At 43.6% G+C, this 22,916-nt stretch overlaps 1 protein-coding gene across 1 annotated transcript; it reads left to right on the top strand.

Annotated features, from left to right (window-relative positions):
• Positions 1–19,494: 19,494 nt before the first annotated feature.
• Positions 19,495–21,055, top strand: LOC125243893 (AP2-associated protein kinase 1-like). The gene is made up of 2 exons (XM_048153754.1): positions 19,495–20,211; positions 20,449–21,055. The coding sequence occupies exons 1-2, from the start codon at positions 19,973–19,975 to the stop codon at positions 20,750–20,752; spliced, it is 543 nt and encodes a 180-aa protein (XP_048009711.1). The 5' UTR covers positions 19,495–19,972; the 3' UTR covers positions 20,753–21,055.
• Positions 21,056–22,916: the final 1,861 nt, after the last annotated feature.

Below are 22,916 nucleotides of genomic sequence, written 5' to 3'. Positions count from 1 at the left end.
ATATATTCAGTCAAAATAAATATGTATAAATCTTTTGTCTTGCTAACTACTATAAATTTAAAAAGTTAGTAAAATTTTCATACCTGTAGCTGGTAGAGCAATGGCAATAGCAATGCCAAGGTCACAGGTTCCATTTTCAAGGAATACATAAAACAAATAAAGTATTTTACTTAAAGGGATAGTTCACCCAAAAATGAAAATTTGATGTTTATCTGCTTACCCCCAGCGCATCCAAGATGTAGGTGACTTTGTTTCTTCAGTAGAACACAAATGATGATTTTTAACTGCAACCGTTGCTGTCTGTCAGTCAAATAATGCTAGTGGATGGGAACTTCTACTATAAGAGTAAATAAAACTTGCATAGACAAGTCCAAATTAAACCCTGCGGCTTGTGACAACACATTGATGTCCTAAGACACGAAACGATCGGTTTGTGCGATAAACCGAACAGTATTTATATCATTTTTTAACTCTAATACACCACTATGTCCAACCGCGTTCAGCATTCGCTTAGTGATGTCTGATCGCGCTCTGACAGCGGCAGTGATGTCTCGCTCTCATTATTTTAAATTGTTTGAATCAATATTTCAGTACTTTAGACAGTTTCAATCTACAGCAAAACAAAAATCTTATTTATCTTGAGTTCAATTTTGCAGTCTAAATTGAATGCGATGAGATAAAAGACCTTGTGCTGTAATATATGTGTGATCAAATGACTTATATGATCCAGTTATTTTAACCAGAATAATAATAAAAAAAATAAAATAAAAAAAAAACATAGGAGTTAACAACTGATGAATAATTCACATGAATTCAGTTAATTGGCTAGAGTATTTACTGAATCAAATTTACAATTACTTTCAGTGACCTTTATGTCTGAAGTATGTTTCGTGTATTTAAGTTCTAATAGACACTGTTCAGGGTGCAGTCCTGTTGTTGTTGTATCGCATGACAATTATTGTGGCGACCAGGGCGGGCGAGAGCCGTGAGGGAACGGCGCGAGGCCGGTGGCGCGAGTGTTAATGAGCTTCACCTGGGAGGCGCACCGGCCTTGAGTCCCTCACGGAGGAGCTCCGGGAGCATAAAAGGAGGAGCGACTACAGTGAAGGACGAGAGAGGACCAGGCCTGGACTTTATGTTATGTTTTATTATGTTTGTGTGGCCGGCAGACGTCCGCGAGGGTCTGCCGGCATTACTTTCGTTTTGTTTGTTTATTTTGGAGATTAAACTTTTGTTGAACGTTCGCCGGTTCCCGCCTCCTTCTTCCCACATCTGACCTCGTTACATTGGTGCCGAAACCCGGGAGGAAGGAGGGACATGCTGTCGAAGAGCCCTCGCTGCTGCGGGGGATCGCGGTGCTGCGGAGTTCGGGCAGCGCGGGAGTGTGTGTAGACCGCGAGAGGCTGCCCGAGGCGGTGGTGCTGGAGCCTAGTGAAAGGTGGGACGGAGACCCGGATGCCGTGCTCCTGGGACGAGGTGGGGTGGCTGCCGTCCAGGAGGGAGCGGAGGAGTCGCCGCCGTTCGCCGTGGGCCGGAACCTGCTGCCGTCCGCCATTAAGGGGAGGAGCAGGGGACGGGGGACTCGCTGCCGGCTGCCCTCAGTCGGAGGAGCCATCGCCGGCCGCCAGGAGGCGGTCGAGGATCGGGCCGTCCACCAAGCGTCCAGTGCCATCGCATGTGGCACCGCGAGGAAAAGCCTCTCGGCAGGCTGAGGACCGAGCGGCAGTGTGTCTGGGAACCGGACCCAGAATTTTTTTTTCCCCTCTTTCTTTTTCCTCTCTCCCCTCTCTCGTCCTGTCGCTCCCCTTGCTTCCGTCTCCTTTTCTCGTCTCGTCTGTCCTTACCCCCAGGTGCTGCGGCCGCCGAGACAGGCCCCGGGGGGGAGTAGAGCGCAGTCTCGGGAGTACCCCCCGGCCTGCGAGGGGCGATGGGGGTATGTGGCGACCAGGGCGGGCGAGAGCCGTGAGGGAACGGCGCGAGGCCGGTGGCGCGAGTGTTAATGAGCTTCACCTGGGAGGCGCACCGGCCTTGAGTCCCTCACGGAGGAGCTCCGGGAGCATAAAAGGAGGAGCGACTACAGTGAAGGACGAGAGAGGACCAGGCCTGGACTTTATGTTATGTTTTATTATGTTTGTGTGGCCGGCAGACGTCCGCGAGGGTCTGCCGGCATTACTTTCGTTTTGTTTGTTTATTTTGGAGATTAAACTTTTGTTGAACGTTCGCCGGTTCCCGCCTCCTTCTTCCCACATCTGACCTCGTTACAATTATATTCCACCCAGCGTCACTTCTTGTAAGGAATGAAAATTTCCTCCACTATGAGGAAACCTTTCACTTTTCTACAGTTATTGGCTGGTATTTCTAGACTTTCAAGTGCCTTTCCAAGAATGTTTTGTTTATCATAAAGAACAAAGTATGCACGCACACACACACACACACACACACACGCAACACACTTGTATGCACGTATTTTGGATCTGATGACAAAGAAAATGAGATGTTTGTTTTTCTTCCTTCTTAACTGGTTGATTTCACTAGACAAGGTATCATATTACTCAACAGCACTGCCTGATATCTTACCCATGAAGTCTGTGAGGTGTTAAATGACAGTGAATTGGTAATATTTATGTAATTATAGTTTTTATTTTATTTTTTCTATATTTACCTAACTTTCTGAAATACTGTTCCAATAAAAAAAGTGCAATAATGTTCCATACAATATTGTTCCATCTCAGGTTTGCAACCATTGAGGTAACTAATAAACTTGATTTTAACACCAGCAACAATAAAACAAAGAAAATAAAAACTAATTAAGATAAATGATTACAGTATCCTCCCCACTTAAACTGCAAAGGGTTATAGCATTCTAGACCAATCAGACATACAAATTATACATTAGAGTTAATGAATAAACCAGCAAACTCACTCTCCCATCAAGGGTCTGTGAACCACCCCCTGAAAAGAGCAACAAATGCCCCTAGTTGCCATGGTTTACGACTTAAAAAATGCAGAAGCTGCTCTGAATGATGTAGCTACATGGAAAAAGCAGAGGCTATAGGAAAAACCCATAGCCCTTAAAACAGACTTTCCTACATTAATTTATGGTCAAACTGTTCAATAAATGAACATGCATCTCGTGCATGTTGATACCTATGCAACATATTAGTATTACAAGAAACGTTAATAATGTCTTCATCTGTAACCAATCCAGTTACATATGCAAACGATCGGTTCAAGACAAAGGATTGTAAAACTTTCTTTCCGAAAGCCTGAGTATGATTGGCCCTACTGACCCTTAGGAGGAGAGGCCATCACCAGAGGTTAACAGTTCTGCCTTCTCTCTTTCTTGCCTCCTCCGACTGACATTCTGCATCTGCTGGGTGCTGCCTGTTGGCCTGCCAGGCCTCGACCTGCACCCCAGCCATGTGCTTACCTAGAAGAGAGAAAGAACTCTTCCCTACTACAAGAGTCAAACTAACGCAAGTTCGTCATCTTTTCTTCATTCAATGCAGGAGAAATCGATTGCCACATCAACACCATCGGACCAAACCATCAAGAATTTCTCAGCTTGCATATCTGGATGCTCCTCAACAACTAAGGCAATTTGCAAGTATTGTACATTTGAACACTAAACATCGATTTAGTATTAAGTTGTGAACCCCTTTGTTAACAAAGGTGCTTTGTATGTGAGAAACTGATGGTTCCTCCAGCTTGTTAAATGACTCTTTTCATAGCTTCTTTCCCCTGTTATTCTACAGTTCAAATTCATTTCCACTCTCTCATTTCCTATGTATGCATGAATTGTATGTCTGTGTTTGTTTAGTCTAGCTATGTGTTCGTGATTTAGTTAATGAAACTGTGCACAATACATATTTGGTTCTGACTCAGTGCCTGCAAATAACTGTCACTTAAATGATCTCGATCTTGTTACACGCTCTAAGTGCTGTAAATGCTAAGAGATTATTATTTTTCTGTGGCCATGAAAAATAAACTTTTCTTAGAATTAATTAATAATCAATACTGAGTGTTCACAGGATGAACTGATTAATTGATTGTAATGTTAAATGTAGCTACATCAAGTTAATCTGATTAACTGTTTCAAATATTCATAATTAATCATAAGTTATGAATAATTATTAATATTTTCCCTTTGAGCTAATTTGCTACAGGGTAAATGTTGGAGACACCCACAGCAATCAAATAAAAATAATAATGCAATGCCACAAAGTAGAAAGTTAAGCAGTTATCATGTTCAAAAACAAGACTGTGAACTGCAGCAACAGGCTGGGCAGGACAAAGGCAGTGCTCTGGAGAAAGCTCTTGGGGAAAAGTTTTTCAAACTCTGGTAGTTTCTTCTCTGCTTTTATGCTGGCTCACTCTTGACTGGTAAGCCAGGGGTCGGTTGCACCTGCTGTGCGTAAGTTACAACATAGCCTAGTTTTGATGTAAATGGGCACTAAGTTACAACTTTTAAAAAAAAAAAAAAAATTTGTACTGCACCATTAAAATTAGTTGAAGCGTAACACACACACACACACACACACACACACACACACACAAAAAACATTAAATAAATTCATAATACAAAAACCTTGTGTTTTAACACAATTGATGAAAAGTAAATTACATGCAAAAATAGCTAAACTCTGCTTAAAGGATTAGTTCACTTTCAAATTAAATTTTCCTGATAATTTACTCACCCCCTTGTCATCCAAGATGTTCATGTCTTTTTTTCTTCAGTCGAAAAGAAATTAAGGTTTTTGATGAAAACATTCCAGGATTTTTCTCCATATAGTAGAATTCAATGGAGCCCAAACGGTTGAAGGTCAAAATGACAGTATACAGCGATCCCAGATGAGAAATAAGGGTCTTATCTAGAGAAACCATTGCTCATTTTCTAAAAAGAAAATAAAAAATGTATATGTTTTAACCATAAATGCTCATCTTGAACTAGCTCTCTTCTTCTTCTCTATTTGAATTCCAGCATTGTAAAGGCTGGAATACACTACACCAGTGGTTCTCAATCTTTTTTCCCAGTGCAAGTCTCATGGGCCGCATATAATTTACATATGACGTCACCAATGCAAACCAATCAGATTTAATGTTATGGTATTAGCAGATAATACTATTATTTTACCTAGATGTTGCACACAATAAATAACAAATAAAAACTAACTTACTGACATTAGCTTTACAATAATTATCAGTATTGCTCAATGAACACACAAACTATATACAATCACTTTAAGTTGCTATTTAATTCTGTATGACTGTATGACTCTCTTCAACAGCATCTCAATAGTCACCAAACAATCACATAAACGCCTTAATAAGCAAATGTTACTCAGTTCTTTTTACTAACAATACTGAGCGCACTGTAGGCTAATTACAATCTCTGACGATATCAAGCATTCTGTCATGTCGCAATCCCTCGCGCAGCATCGGATCCGCGAGCGTGCACATAGTTGGGCTCAATCCAGCCGCGGGTGCGCCGCTGATGCGGTTATTTTTACTGATTTAAAATACAAGTACATCAAACAAACACATCGAATTCACAGTTCAGTCTTTTGAAATTGTAGGTTTTGCTTGTCAAGTACTTTACTTCAGAGCAAACAGGAAGGCTGCCCATCTCGCTCATTAACAACTGATTCTTCCATTCTTCTTACCTTTAGGCCCTACAGCTGATGCTGTGACTCTTCTTGTTTGCATGTATTCCTTCATTTTATGTTCCACATTGTTTTTCTCCTTTAATAACAAATTTGACCATTTTGAGGCTTAAATTTACAAAATTAATGGCTCCTAAGCGCTCACTTGTGTTTGTTTCGTTAACTGAGTGATTGCATCATTAGCCTATATTGCCTGATGTCTGAAAACAATAAATGCTCACCAAAATTAATTTATATGACAAATAAAGCATTATAGCTAATTTATATTTATTTAATTAACTTTAGTTTAAATTTTAAAACAAAAATAAATTGTGATGCTATAATTGTTTTTATTATTATTATTGTGGTCGGCATATCGCGGGCCACATTTACATTCGTGATGGGCCGCAGGTTGAACCACTGCTCCACACCCATTCAAACGCTTACTGCGGTGAAGTGTCGCGTCGCGCGACTCGCGCCCAATTAGCCTTTCGCCGAGCCCCGCCCCCCTTAGTTACTGTTGCTATGTCCGACAAACAAATGGTCAAACACGACCAGCGCGACAGATTGCCATGACGGGAAGAGGTATACCCGTGCTTGTCAGTGACCTTTTTTTGAGCAATACCTCCGCGATATCCTCCAGATCGAGGCAAAAGGGGTTACAGTATGCAGTGGAGGGATACATTCAAAATATAAAAATACGCAATGAAGGAGACACGACTACTATCGAGGCTAATGCTTACCGGTCTCAAGCGAAATCTGAGAAACCCCATGACCTGTACCTCAAATGCAACCAGCACAGCCTTGTGGACCAGTCATGCTCTTGCACTGCCGGGTAAGTTCTCTTTCATATGTTATGGTCTATTATTGTCTATTGCGAGTAGCTATTTTGTTCAAATACAAGGGTATGTTAGCTAGCTTAACATGTGCGTCAAAGCCATTCAAAGCTAACTAACATTTCTCTGTTGTTTTGAGAATAGCCGTTTTGAGAATCAGAATCAGAATGTTTTATTTCCATTGTTGATGAACAGAATTCACAAATAGAAAATTGCTTTGGCTTAAAAGGTGCATAACAGATAAAATAATAAAATGAAATACAAAACAAAATATAAGGCATTGAGATATCCATTTTATTTTATTTTATTATCTGTTATGCACCCTTAACTAAGCCAAAGCTATTTCCTAGTTGTGAATTATGTTCAACAATGGATATAAAACATTCTGAATCTGAAAACAGCTAATACTAATACTCAGGGGTAGGTTTTCCGTTCATAAAATGCTAACGTACATGAAAGATAAAAACAAAATTATTTAAAGTTGCTTGTTGGGGCGCTATGTTCGACTTTGTTGTAAACTGATGAAAAATAAAGTTGGGGAGCTCAAAGACCCAACAGACCCAATCATAACTTTGGTCCAATTTGTGTTCTTGCCTCTAGTTAGTAGATCTAGACAACACGGTAACTAGTTAGCTGTTAGCCTTACCTTTAAGCAGATGTATTTATGCTTCCTAATGTTCGACTCATTTAACTGGGAGTGGGGCCGTCCACACTGTTTTATCCATTGTAGGCACCGCTCACGTTGTGTTTTCGGCTTTGGGAATGGAAAGAACACAACTCCTCCAGACAATCTCTCGGGGTATCTAGTGTCCGATTTACAAACGCTGTGGGCGCACCGCTTCACCATCTTGGTTGGAGTCAATGTTTGGCGGACCTGCTCACATAGTAACGGTTGCTATGATGTATGATTGGACAATGGCCGTTTTGGGGGAGGGGCCGACGAAAGGCTAATTGCGTCAAAAGTATACACTCACTGGATGTCATGGCAACTGAATCACGGAGGAAAACTTTAAATATATCTCACCTTCGCTTTAATTTTGGACCATCTCCAAAAGTAGGAGTTATCAAAGTAGGAAATCCAGACTTTTAATCCCTTATACACAATTACTGCTGTTGAAATATGAAATGGAGGCGGGTCCGGATTTAATTCCCTCCGGGTCCGGATCCGGACCGGAGTCCGGACTTTGAGAAGTGCTGCACTACACGATTTTTGCCCCGATTTTCCCCCCGATTTACAGTCTGAACAAGTTGACGCTAGTTGACAAAAGTCAGAGCCAGTCTACAGATTTGAGCTGACAGATTCCATGGAAAATCGCGTAGTATATCACGGTCATAGACTCCGATTTTTTAGCTTCAGATTGTGATTCCATCCAGTCGGAGGATATCAAACATGTTTGATATTTTGAGCCTATTTTAGAACACATATCAGTGTACCATATGTGTTGTTGCTACAGTACATACATGATACAGTCATACGGTGCGGTGCCCAAGCCATGCAAATCAAGGGTGCAAGGTCACAAAGATCGAGAAAAAAAATATGAGACTACTGTACAAAATCAGGTAATAAGGAAAAACGTATCTCATTCAGCGCACGAATCACAAGCTTGGCGCTTGACGAGTAATCATGTTGAGACACTAAAATATACCGCTTACAGCCGCTAGATGGAGCCGCGCCCGCGAGATCGCACATGACATTCATGAATTAAATGAGAAAATGCAGAATCTGCCATTTTAGTAATTGTTTGCGGCAGTTTCGTCACACAGTCGGGTTAATACAGCTCACGTCGCTCCCAGGTTGAAAAATACGGAAATTCTTTCTCATAATACAGAAAAAAAAAAAAAAAATCATTAAAGAATAAGTGGAGCTCCACCATGATAGAAAAAATTGCTTTAGTAAGTACCGTACTAGCTTTGTCTTGAGAGATTTAACAAACCACTTTCTGCGGTTCATTCATTATTAAATATGTTAATATTCATCACTATCCATTATACATTTACGCTTTATCCTTGATATGTAGCTGGATTAAAATGTCAGAAGCTACGAATTATTGATTATATTATATTAAATGTACACAGCGATTAATAATTGATTATATTAAAGGTAACAACTTGGATAATCATAAAACTACGCAATTTACCTCTAACTCCTGTTGTAATCTGTCCATACTGACTGTCTACCCACCCCTGTCTATCTCCAAACGCATTTGCCTCGCATCTTCCACTACTGCGGGTCATCTCATCTCCTGCATGTGTTTCGCCTGTCTGTCATGCATCTCCTAGCAACCAGGCGCGTGTTTCTGTTTGTGTTCCGAACATTTTTAAAGTCTGGTAGTGTATGATGCCCAGCTTTTCTCTGTAACCATTTACAAAGTCGGCAAGTGTATGATGCCTAGTGTTTTAAAAATCTGTTCAGATTTTAAAAATCGTGTAGTGTATTCCAGCCTTAAGTGTATTACTGCCCTCCACAGGTCAAAGTTTGAACTAAATTGTCATATACAATATGCTAGTGCAAGTATATAACAATTAGTTCAAACTTTGACCTGTGGAGGGCAGTAATACACTTAGCAGTGTCTACACTGCCAGAATTCTAATAGAGAAGAAGAAGAAGAAGAGAGCTAGTTCAAGATAAGCATATATATATATATATATATATATATATATATATATATATATTTTTTTTTTTTTTTTTTAAGAAAATGAGCAATGATTTCTCTAGATAAGGCCCTTATTCCTCATCTGGTATCATTTAAAGCCCTTTGAAGCTGCACTGAAACTGTTTTCAAAAATTTTGACCTTCAACCGTTTGGGCTCCATTGAAGTCCACTATATGGAGAAAAATCCTGGAATTTTTTCATCAAAAATTTCTTTTCGACTGAAAAAAGAAAGACATGAACATCTTGGATTACATGGGGGTGAGTAAATTATCAGGAACATTTTAATTTGAAAGTGAACTAATCCTTTAAGCAAATCTATTTCTGCCGGCCAGAAACAAACGCACCTTTTTTCATTCGTACTGCTGATCTTTATACACTTTACTCCCTAGATGTTGCCTGCCACACTTGTTTTTACATAGCAGACTTCAATTCTTTAGACATATATGATAATGCTGGCCTTTGCACTCGCTTACATTATACTTACAGTATAGACAGAGTGTGCTAGTATACATGATTAACAGGGTTAAGAATTGAAAATTTAATTTACCTCGGCATAGTTAAATTATTAGAGTTCTGTACATAGAAATGACATACAGTGAGTCTCAAACACCATTGTTTCCTTCTTCTTATGTAAATTTGATTTTTGCAAAAGACCTCCGAAGAACAATAATATGTACGCCCCCAAATTTAGCATATGCCAGCCCATGTTCAAGGCATTAGACAAGCCAGTATTAACGTCTGGAGCTGCACAGCCGAATCAACAGACTTTATGCAGGTAAGCAAGCAAGGACAATAGCGAAAAATGGCAGATGGAGCAATAATAACTGACATGATCCATGATATCATGATATTTTTAGTGATATTTGTAAATTGTCTTTCTAAATGTTTCGTTAGTATGTTGCTAATGTACTGTTAAATGTGGTTAAAGTTACCATTGTTTCTTACTGTATTCACAGAGACCATGTCGTTATTTTCATTATTAAACACTTGCAGTCTGTATAATTCATAAACACAACTTCATTCTCTATAAATCTCTCCAATGGTGTGTAATGTTAGCTTTAGCCCCGTTAGCCATGGAGCACTATCAAACTCATTCAGAATCAAATGTAAACATCCAAATAAATACTATACTTACATGATCTGATATGCTGCATGATGAACACTTTGTAAAGATCCATTTTGAGGGATATATTAGCTGTGTGAACTTTGTTTATGCAATGTATTATAGAGTTGCAAGCTTGGGGCCGGGGAGCGTGAGGGGACACGCACAGAATCGGCGCATTTCTAATTATGCCCCAAAATAGGCAGTTAAAAAATTGGATAATAAAAAAATCTATGGGGTATTTTGAGCTGAAACTTTACAGACGCATTCAGGGGACACCTTAGACTTATATTACATCTTGTGAAAAAGGGTTCTAGGGCACCTTTAAGGTGACAGTGTTACATAATTTATAGTTATTACCACAGTATCAACATGTAGCATGTATAACAAGGACACTGTAATATAAAGTGTTACCAAAGTTTTACCTAAAGTACCTTTTTAAAGGGTCATGAAACCCCAAAACACTTTTTTTGAGATGTAAACAGATATGTATAGGCTGCACATCATTGGAAACACTAAAGGTACTTATTAATGTTATTCATAAGTGAAAAATAGTTATCTTTGCATTTTTCAGAGCGATTTTTGTCTTCCGGTTTGAAAAGCTGAGTCGGAGCAACATCACAAATCTGACGTAATCGTGTACTTTTGGCCCAAGTATGGGCATGGTCGAACATGATGACGTAGACCGTTTCGAGCAAATCTCGACATATATTCATGACATAATATATATATGCTGTAGTATGCATAAGATTATAATTGCGGTATTATGCATGGGGAAGTATCACTTCTCTCGCCTCGGTCTGTTGTCATTCAGAGAATGTGGATTCAGCATGTGGATTGTTTTGCTGTAATCTACCAGCACAAATGGAAAATATGTTCGCATGAGATCGCATTATAGCGGAGAATTCAAATGTCACAAAAGTGCAGCTCATTCACCTCTGCCTGCTCTAGCTGCGTTCAAACATGCGAGCTGTAGGCTGTTTTCCCCAGCACAGTAGCACATATGTTGTTTGTATTTTGCTTGCGATGCAGTCAGAGCTGGAGTTTGAATACGAACACATGAAAAATACAACTGTTATGATATACACGCGGAACGCGCATATGATCGGTTTCAGCACGGAGCTTCACCTTGTGTTTAACAACACTAGCCACGTGGCTCATAGCTCATACAGAATAAAGCATCCATGTTTAAAGTTTTTATTACACACATTCTCCTGCACCAAACATGAACCAGCACAGTGTAGTTATGCACACATATTTCATCAAGTCTTCTTCAAATGAATTATGTGTGCAAACTGGACACTCATGCAGTGGTGTAGCCTATCTGAACATGACGACACGATTATTCTAATAGACAAAAGACTGATTTTGAGTGCAGTGCTCATAAACGTAATCAAAGTAGCCTATTATTAGCCCTATTAAATATTCTTTCGCATTTCTTCCTTGTGCTTGGGAGTTTGTTGTCATTTTCTCCATGCTCATATATTAATATTCATTATTCTGTATAATGAGTGAGTTCTAGGTCTGTGCTTCATTGGTTGTTCTCTCTCCTCTGTTCACTCCCACTTTTCCAGAGCTTTACACGCCCATTTTTACAGAGTTTTTGCAGCTCAGAGGTGTGAATGACCAGACTAAAACAGGGGGGTTTCATGACCCCCTTGTTTTAATAATCATTTGTCATGCTTTAAAGTATGCTTATTTTGATGTGTTGAATAACATGTCTTCTAAAAAGACTAAAGCATGTAAAGTACTTGATTTTCATTTTAACTGTAGGATTTTAACTGATATTACATTTAAAGTTAATGTATTTAAATGTACTAAATTGCAACTTCATTATTGCAAATGTGTAATTACACATATAATATAAATCCCCATATTTCAAAGACAATAGAATTATGAATTTATATACACTATATTGCCAAAAGTTTTGGGACGCCTGCCTTTACGTGCACATGAAATTTAATGACACACCATTCTTAATCCGTATTGTTTAATATGGAGTTGGCCCACCCTTTGCAGCTATAACAGCTTCAACTCTTCTGGGAAGGCTTTCCACAAGGTTTAGGAGTGTGTTTATGGGAATGTTTGACCATTCTTCAAGAAGCGCATTAGTGAGGTCAGGCACTGATGTTGGACAAGAAGGCGTGGCTTGCAGTCTCCGCTCTAATTCATCCTAAAGGTGTTTTATCGGGTTGAGGTCAGGACACTGTGCAGGCCAGTCAAGTTCCTCTAGACTAAACTCGCTCATCCATGTCTTTATGGACCTTGCTTTGTGCACTGATGCGCAGTCATGTTGGAACAGGAAGGGGCCATCCCCAAACTGTTCCCACAAAGTTGGGAGCATGAAATTGTCGAAAATGTCTTAGTATGCTGTAGCATTAAGAGTTCCTTTCACTGGAACTAAGGGTCCAAGCCCAACCTCTGAAAAACAACCCCACACCATAATCCCCCCTCCACCAAACTTTACACTTGGCACAATGCCGTCAGGCAAGTACTGCTCTCCTGGCAACCACCAAACCCAGATTCGTCCATCAGATTGCCAGACAGAGAGGCGTGTTTTGTCACTCCAGAGAACACGTCTCCACTACTCTAGAGTCCGGTGGCGGTGTGCTTTACACCACTGCATCTGACGCTTTGCCTTGCACTTGGTGATGTAAGGCTTGGATGCAGCTGCTTGGCCATGGAAACTCATTCCATGAAGCTCTCTACGCACTGTTCTTGAGCTAATCTGAAGGCCACACAAAGTTTGGAAGTCTGTAGCAATTGACTCTGCAGAAAGCTGGCGACTTCTGCGCACTGTGCGCCTCAGCATGCGCTGACCCCGCTCTGTGATTTTACTACCACTTTGTGGCTGAGTTGCTGTTGTTCCCAATTGCTTCCACTTTGTTATGATACCACTAACAGTTGACCGTGGAATATTTAGTAGTGAGGAAATTTCATGAACAGACTTATTGCACAGGTGGCCACCTATCACGGTATCATGCTTGAATTCACTGAGCTCCTGAGAGTGACCCATTCTTTCACAAATGTTTGTAGAAGCAGTCTGCATGCCTAGGTGCTTGATTTTATACACCTGTGGGGGCTTGAGCCCCTGCCCTTTTTCTTCCTCGAGAGAAAGTGCCCTTTTTTCTGGGGTGCTTTTTTTTTTTTTAAATGAATAAATATTCCTGTTTGCGCACAGCTTCCCTGTCAAAAATATATTTACTGAATAAAATAATAATAATAATAAATACTATATATCAGGTTGACTTTGTCGAGTTCAGTTGCCCTCCCTCCACGACACGTCATTCATTCCCACACACCTCGTGTTTGCTGCTGGCTGAAAACTTCTGACAGCTATGCCCGGGAAAATACAACTGCTGTCTGGCGATGAGAAGCGAAAAAAAAAAAGCCCTAGATGGATCCATCCCGTGCATTCCTTTCAGGTAGCCTATGTATGTTCACAGACATGTGAAATTTGAGAAACTATTGTGAAACTATTTAAGGGTGAGTTTATTTATATTTAACACCATGTTAATAGCAACGCATCTGCCTGATTTGATACTAATGTAATTTATGTCATATTATAATTTCAATTATTTTAATGTGCTATGCATTGCGTTTTGAACCATGGTAAAGATATCTGTAGGGCTGTCAATACCAGAAGAGGAGCATCCATGAACCGCATTATTAGACAGTTTTCTATGGATGCAAGATTTATTAAAACTATTTAAAAATCATAATACAGCATTACATAATGCTATTCCTAAATCTACGCGTACACAGGAGAATACATAGATAAAAGTGGCTGTAGAATTTCTATCAAAAGAAAAAAAGAAAAAAGTTTTTATTTATTTATGGTGGTTGGCTTTGATTGTGGATTTGATCGTGCTGTGCTGTGTAACAACAAATATCAGCAGGCTTTTGGCACCTTCTGCAGGCATTTGTTATAATATATAATGTATTTATAACATTTCAGGGTAAGAAACTCTTGATGTGTTTAAATATGCAGATTAGCTTGTTTTGGTTAATTTAGAAGAAATCTACAGATGCAAACAAACGGATGGTAGAAGGCTTAAAACAAACACCATCTAAATGTGTAGGGTTAGGGTTAAGTTTTCTTTCCATTAGAGTGAAAGAAATGGAAGCAAAAATGGACCAAAATCTTAAAATTGTCCACTACATGAAAGAAGTATTCCAATAACACCAAAAGAATTAAATGATTTACTGATTTGTGTAAAATAAACAAATAATTAGTGAAACTATGTCCCTCTCCTTGGTGCGGTCATTTATTCTAAATATATAGCTTCTTGAAAATAGTAGTAGAAAACATGAACATTATGGCATAATTTCCTTTGCTGTCGTCTGCTCTTATGATAAACTTAGTCAGTACTAAAGAAGAACATGGTCTCTGTGTGAACTGATTATTTTGTAGAAATCAAGAATAAAACAATTGCGTGAGTGTGGGGGAATTAAAATAAATTGGTAAGGAAGTCAGAATTATCTTAATATATTTAAGGGTTTATTATTTTTTTAAATAAATAATTATAAGTGCCCTTTTTTCCACTTGAGCCCCTGCCCCCCAAAATGTCTGTGGACAGCAGAGAGAAAATGGCGCAAATCAAAAGTCCCATCTGATCTAGGTATGTATCAGTCTCTCCTCTCATCCTTTTCTGGTGAAGTTAATACTGCTAAATCAACATATTTCCACAACAAGATCAGCAGCACTTCAAAACATTCCACTCTCTCCTCTGTCCCCCTCTAGCCACTATCTGTATCTGTATCTGTATTTGTAACAATCTCGAAATTATTCGTATCTGTATTCAGATAAAACCGGAAGTGGGCGGGGCTTTACCCGGAAGTTCGTAAAGTCCAAGTCCAAGAGGCCCTAGGACGGGCGACCTGGAGATGGATGGGACTGCTCTTCGGGAGTTGGTGACCGCACCACTCCTTTCCCCGGAGGAGGGCCGGGTAGAGAATCCTTTGTTTCCTTTTGTTTGTGTTCTGCTGATGGCCCAACAGCCAGCAGTACCCAAATTTTCAATAAAAGAGCAGTTTTCTTCATCTCCGGATCCGAAGAGGGCTCGGAGAGCAGTGGGAGGGCAAGAACCTCACCACTCTCATCCCCCTCTGCTGTCGCCAGTGGACAGCAGCGCGCAGCGGGCAGTCAAAGCCTCGTCTGCTCCCTCTGTCCATCCGTGGAACCAGGTAAGTGTTGCTCAGCACGCTCTGACCCCGCTTCGGGCCACCTTGCAAAGAGAGCCCCCCGAGCCACGTCCCTGTGTTCCACCACGCTGCCCCACTGCGGGTACGCCTGCGTTCCCTCTGGTCCCGCTTGTACGGTCTCTGCAAGCCTGGTTAGCGCTCCCCAGTCCGTCTCGCTGGCTCATTCAGACCATCAGGCTCGGATATGTGATTCAGTTCGCCCCGGCATCCCCCCAAGTTCAGGGGTGTCCACTTCACTGCAGTGAAAGATGTCGATGCCAATGTCTTGCAAGGTCGAGCTTATCAGTACAGAGTCCTAACCTTCGGGCTGGCCCTGTCTCCCCGCGTCTTCACGAAAGTCGTGGAGGGAGCCCTTGTTCCCATGAGAGAACAGGGTGTTCGCATCCTCAACTATCTCGACGACTGGCTCATCCTAGCTCAGTCGCGGGATCAGTTGTGTGAACACAGGGATTTGGTGCTCAGACACCTCAGCCAGTTGGGTCTTCAGGTCAACTGGGAAAAGAGCAAACTCTCCCCTGTGCAGAGGATCTCTTTTCTCGGTATGGAGTTGGATTCGGTCGAGCAGACAGCACGCCTCACAGAGGAACGTGTTCAGTCGGTGTTGAACTGCTTGAATACATTCAAAGGCAGGACAGCGGTCCCACTGAAATTCTTTCAGAGGCTCCTGGGGCATATGGCAGCCGCAGCGGCAGTAACACTGCTCGATTTGCTTCATATGAGACCGCTTCAACACTGGCTTCACGGCCGAGTCCCGAGATGGGAGTGGCAACACGGCACTTTCCGTGTTAGCGGTACGCCTTGCCCTGAGCCGCCTCAAAGGGCCGCTATGGGGCAAGCATGTACTGGTCTGTACAGACAACACTGCGACTGTTGCATACATCAACCGTCAAGGTGGTCTGCGCTCAGGTCGCATGTCGCAACCCGCCCGCCATCTCCTCCTCTGGAGTCAGAAGCATCTGAGGTTGCTTCGCGCCATTCATGTCCCCGGTGTGCTCAACCGTCCGGCCGACGAGCTCTCACGAGCAGCGCTGCCGGGAGAGTGGCAACTCCAACCCCAGGTGGTCCAGCTGATCTGGAGAGAGTTCGGAGAGGCTCAGGTAGACCTGTTTGCCTCACCAGAAACCTCCCACTGCCAGTTGTTTTACTCCCTGTCCGAGGGAACACTCAGGACAGATGCACTGGCACACAGCCTTCGCAAATATGCGTTTCCCCCTGTGAGCCTACTTGCACAGACATTGTGCAAAGTCAGGGAGGACGAGGAGAAGGTCCTGCTAGTTGCGGCCTATTGGCCCAACCGGACCTGGTTCCCGGAACTCTCACTCCTCGCGACAGCCCTTCCCTGGCCTATTCCTCTGAGGAAGGACCTTCTTTCTCAGAGACGGGGCACACTTTGGCACCCGCTTCCAGACCTCTGGAAACTCCATGTCTGGTCCCTGGACGGGACGCGGAGGTTCTAGGTGACTTACCCCCCGAGGTACTTAACACCATCACTTCGGCATGTGCACCGTCTACGAGACATGCTTACGCCTTGAAGTGGAACCTGTTTGTTGAGTGTTGCTCTTCTCGCCGAAAAGACCCCCGAAGATGCTCGATCGGAGTTGTGCTTTCCTTCTTGCAGCAAGGGTTGGAGCGTAGGCTGTCCCCCTCCACCCTCAAAGTCCATGCTGCTGCTATTTCTGCATACCATGACCACATAGATGGCAAATCCGTTGGTAAGCACAACCTGGTCATCAGGTTCCTTAGGGGGGCGAGACGGTTAAATCCTCCTCGACCCCCCTCCATACCCTCTTGGGACCTTGCTCTGGTGCTAAGAGCATTTCAGAATGCTCCCTTTGAGCCTTTGCAGTCAGCAGACTTAAAGATTTTGTCTATGAAGACTTTGCTGCTGGTTGCATTGGCCTCCATCAAGAGGGTAGGGGACCTGCAGGCATTTTCGTTCGACGAATCATGCCTTGAGTTCGGGCCGGGTGACAGCCACGTGGTACTGAGACCCCGGCCTGGCTATGTGCCCAAGGTTCCTACCACTCCCTTCAGGGACCAGGTAGTGAGTCTGCAAGCGCTGCCCCCGGAGGAGGCAGACCCAGCCCTGGCTTTGCTCTGTCCAGTCCGCGCTTTGCGACTGTACTTAGACAAAACTTTCTCTTCAGCATAAGAGACGAACTTCACTAAACAAATGTGCATGTGCCTCTCAAACCAGCAACAGATAAAGGAGCTAACGTGTACACCTAGTAGAAAATGTCTATATTAGTTGATTATCATGACAGAGAGCAGGATTGTTTCTCAGAGACGGAGCATGGCTATTTTGCAGTCGTGTGCTAATTCCATTCATTCGTGTATCATATTGTGCAAGGTTTACATCAATTAAATAGCCTTAACATATTGAACAGTATAACGTGTATGATGTAGTATTTTAGTCGATATTACTCCTCTCAAGCTCTGATTTCGGAGAGACGCAACAGCAACGCGGTTATTTGATTTGAGCTCATTTCATTCATAAAGTTTACACACGTTCGCTTCACACACATATTATTGTGTAGTGATTTTAGAGGTTTATGTATCGCGCTATGATCCCCTGGCTCACCTGTTATCCAGAAAACACGAGGAGTGACTGTTTCAGTCTCAGCCAAATATTATGTGGCAGAATTATTCATTATCCATTATTCGTTTTGAAGCCATTATCCGTGCCTTCCCGAATAAGATATTCGGCTTCGGGCTCACCCCTATTATCAACACATCTCTCCACAATGGCATTTTCCCTACCACATTCCAGCAGGCTCAGGTAACTCCACTGCTGAAAAAACCCACATTAAACACATCACTTGTAGACAGTTACAGACCTGTCTCTCTTATCATTCATAGCAAAAACACTTGAACAGGTTGTGTTCAACCAGGTATCATCTTTCCCCTCACAGAATAACCAGCTGGATGTAAACCAATCCGGTTTCAAGAGCAGTCATTTAACTGAGATTGCATTACTGTCACATAACCTGATTTTGCTGAGTTCAACATGTTCCTGGGTCAACATTTTTGTTGATCCTGGAACAACATTTAAATCAACCAATCAGATTTGAGGGACAAGTTGACAGATTATGTCAAGTTTAGGCTTAAAATCATGAATTGGTGCTTCTACATCAGTGTTATTCATCTATCATTTCCCTCAGATTTTTGGGATAACTTATGGGTAGGGTTAGGTTTAGGGGTAGGAATAGGGTTAAGACTAAAATTTTCAGACTAGAATGTTGTTACAGGAATGCATCTAACTCAGCAATATCAGGACATGCATTACTGTCGGTCACTGAATCCCTGCGGATTGCGAAGGCTGATTCCAAATCATCAGTTCTTATTCCGCTAGAACTATCTGCTGCCTTTGACATTGTGAATCATCAGATCCTTCTTTCCACCCTCTCATCACTGGGCATCACAGGATCCCCACTTCACTGGTTTGAATCCTATCTCACAGGTAGGTCCTTCAGGGTTGCCTGGAGAGGGAAGGAATCCAAAGCACATCAACTGATAACAGGAGTTCCTCAGGGTTCAGTTCTTGGACCCCTCCTCTTCTTCATATACACTGCATCACTGGGTCCCATCATACAGGCACATGGTTTCTCATATCATTGCTATGCTGATGACACACAGCTTTTCCTTTCATTTCATCCAGATGATCCCACAGTAGCTACACTAATCTCAAGCTGTCTGCCGGACATCTCGGCATGGATGAAGGGACATCACCTGCAGCTCAACCTGGCAAAGACAGAGCTTCTTGTCTTCCCTGCCAATCTGACAGCACGATTTCACCATCCAGCTAGGTACATCATCAATTACCCCATCAAGGTCGGCCAGAAATCTCGGAGTAATCTTTGATGACCAACTGAACTTTAAAGAACACATTGCAAAGACCGCTTGGTCATGCAGATTTGCAATACACAACATCAGGAAAATCAGGCCTTTTCTAACACAACATGCAACACAACTTCTCATCCAGGCCCTGGTAATTTCTAGGATTGATTACTACAATGCTCTTCTGGCTGGACTGCCATCATGCACAATCAAGCCTCTACTGTCACGGTTCATGGGTTCACTTACTCGCCCTCGTGTGGTTGTGGTGTGTGTTGCACTGAGTGAGTGATTGTGTTGGCGTCACCCACCTGTCTGATTGTGATGTGCTGCCAGCCGTGTCTTGTTCAGTGTTTGCTATTTAATGTGTGTGTCTACATGGTGTCTTTGTCAGTTCGTTGCAGGCTGTCCCGCTGTCGTGTCTCTGTGTTTCACCTCTTGTTATCCTGGGGTTCTGGACCTTCGTCTTGTGCCCGCGTCTGGGTTGGATTATTCCTTGGCTTCTGATACCCGTTGCAGCCCTGCGCCACCCGGTTCATCTGTTTCTACACACCACGGCGTCAGCTCATCTTTGTGACTGCAACAACTGCCCTTTTTGGAGTGAAGTTATTGTACAGCGTATTCTGTCAATAAATCCTGTTTTACTTGCACTTGGATCCTCTCTCTGTGTTCATTTCCTGACAGAACGAACTGACCAAGATGGATCCAGCAAGGTCGTCGGATCTTCAGGAGTATTTGAGCAGGAACGCTCAACGGATGGATCAGCAGGACGAGCAGGTGATGGCCACTGCTCGCACCGTGCAAACGTTGGTGGCGCAGGTGGCCGAGCTCTCAACCCAGGTATTACATCTTTCATCTCCCACTGCGCCAGCCCCACCGCCCGTTCCCCACTCATCAACCAGCACGCCACAAGAGCCTCGTATTCCTGCACCAGAGAGGTATGGTGGAGAACCTGATGCTTGTAGAGCTTTTCTATCTAAATGCTCTATTTATTTCTCTCTACAACCTAACACGTTCTCTTCTGAGGAGTCTAAAGTCGCGTTAGTGTTCCTGCATGGGCTGGCCGACCGTGTGCAGCAGGAGATCTATTCACTGGATTTACACACCACTCTTAACGGACTGATTGAGCTCGCGCTGCGAGTGGATGGCCGTTTGCATGAGCGCGCTGAACGCAGGAAGCCTGTGGCGCGTCTCGAAGAACTGGATGCTGCGGGGGTCAGCGGTGAGCACACGGTCGGTCCCCCGTTCGATCACGAGCCCATGCAGGTGGGGAGAGCTCGGCTCTCCCGGGAGGAGAGGACACACCGGAAGGAGAAGGGACTGCCCAGTGAAAGGCAAGGTCCGGCAGTAGGACCGAGGTTACTGTCGGGTGGTCTAGCTTTGGATAAATCATCGTCTGCGACGCTCCTCCCATCTGGAGCATCACATCTGCCAGGCCCTGGTCGACTCGGGCGCGGAAGGAAGCATAATGGACTTTGAGCTGGCCACTCGGTTGCACATTCCCATTCGCCCGTTGGATCACGCCATATCTGTTTTCGCTCTCAACGGACAAAAACTACCCACCATCACACACGCCACGGACCCCGTCACTGCCATCATTTCCGGTAATCACACTGAACTATTGTCATTTTACCTCTCCAGATCCGCTCATCATCCTATCGTCCTGGGACATCCGTGGCTGGTGAAGCACAAGCCCAGGATTGAGTGGGGCCAGGGATCCGTGGTGGAGTGGAGCCAACACTGTCATGCGTCTTGTTTGTTGTCTGCTTGTTCGTCTGTGTCTCGTTCTGAGTCGGTGAACCTGTCAAACGTGCCCAAGGAGTACCATGACCTGAAGGAAGTGTTCAGTAAGTCCCTGGCTACTTCTCTTCCTCCGCATCGTCCCTATGACTGTGCTATAAATTTAGTTCCAGCGTCTTCTCCGTCCAAAGGCAAGTTATATTCACTTTCTAATCTTGAAAGGGAGGTCATGGAGAAATATATTTCTGATTCTCTGGCAGCTGGGATCATCCGCCCTTCTTCATCTCCCGCGGGGGCAGGTTTTTTTTCGTGGGTAAGAAGGATGGCTCTCTGCGGCCGTGCATTGATTACAGAGGACTGAACAACATCACGGTAAAGAATACTTATCCTTTGCCGTTGATGTCTTCTGCCTTTGAGCGGCTGCAGGGCGCGTCTCTGTTCACGAAATTGGACCTGCGCAACGCTTATCATTTGGTCCGCATCAGGGAGGGGGATGAATGGAAGACGGCTTTTAACACCCCTAGAGGGCACTTTGAATACTTGGTTATGCCGTTCGGCCTTTCCAACTCGCCCGCCGTCTTCCAAGCACTCGTCAATGACGTGTTGAGAGATATGGTCGATCAGTTCATATATGTCTACCTGGACGACATATTGATTTTTTCTTCTTCTCTCCAGGAACACGTGCAACACGTCAGGTGAGTGCTCCAAAGGCTGTAAGAGAATGGGCTTTTTGTCAAGGCGGAGAAGTGCCTTTTTCATGCACAGTCTGTTCCATTTTTGGGGTACATCGTGTCATCCGAGGGGGTGCGCATGGATCCTGACAAGGTTAAGGCTGTGGTGGATTGGCCAATTCCAGATTCCCGCAAGGCCCGCAGAGGCTTTGCCAATTTTTACCGGCGTTTTATTCGCAATTTCAGCCAACTAGCCGCTCCTCTGACCGCCTTAACCTCCCCCGCAACGACGTTCAGGTGGTCGGATGCAGCGGAGGCTGCATTCACCAAACTCAAAAGCCGCTTCGTTTCGGCTCCCATTCTTGTCGCCCCTGATCCTTCATGTCAGTTTGTGGTGGAGGTTGATGCATCAGAGGTGGGGGTAGGTGCAGTTCTATCCCAGCGCTCCGCAGCGGACGATAAGATGCATCCTTGCGTGTTTTTTTCACATCGTTTAACTGCTGCCGAATGTAATTACGACATTGGCAACAGGGAGCTGCTGGCGGTCAAATTAGCTTTGGAAGAGTGGCGTCACTTGGAGGGTTCAGGGGTACCTTTCATCGTCTGGACTGATCATAAGAACCTTGAGTATATTAGATCCGCTAAACGACTTAACTCTAGGCAGGCTTGGTGGGCTCTGTTTTTCGGTCGTTTTGATTTTTCTCTATCTTACCGTCCCGGGTCCAAAAACATCAAGCCCGATGCACTATCTCGCGTTTTTGATCGTTCCGAGCGCCCGTCCACTCCTGAGTGTATTCTTCCTGAGAGACTCATTGTCTCTTCACTCACATGGGAGGTCGAGTCGAAGGTCCGCACGGCCTTAGAAGGGGTAACGCCTCCGCCCGGGTGCCCACCGAGTCGGTTATTTGTGCCAGAGGGGTTGCGTTCAGACGTTATCCGATGGGGCCACGATTCCAATCTGGCTTGTCATCCAGGGGTTAGTCGCACCAACTTTTTGGTTAAACAACGATTTTGGTGGCCCTGCATGGCTTGCGATGTTCACAATTTTGTTTTGGCTTGCTCTGTCTGCGCTCGTGGTAAGACTTCTAATCGTCCCCCTGAGGGACTCCTTCAACCGCTGTCTGTCCCTTCGAGACCCTGGTCCCACATAGTGCTAGATTTCATTACAGGCCTCCCTCCTTCACAGGGCAATACGGTGATTTTGACCGTAGTGGACCGGTTCTCGAAGGCGG

Source organism: Megalobrama amblycephala, linkage group LG13 (assembly GCF_018812025.1).
Source record: "Megalobrama amblycephala isolate DHTTF-2021 linkage group LG13, ASM1881202v1, whole genome shotgun sequence".
NCBI lineage: Eukaryota > Metazoa > Chordata > Actinopteri > Cypriniformes > Xenocyprididae > Megalobrama > Megalobrama amblycephala.
The sequence above is the reverse complement of the archived record's forward strand: the minus strand, read 5'-3'. Positions and strand labels throughout refer to the sequence as shown.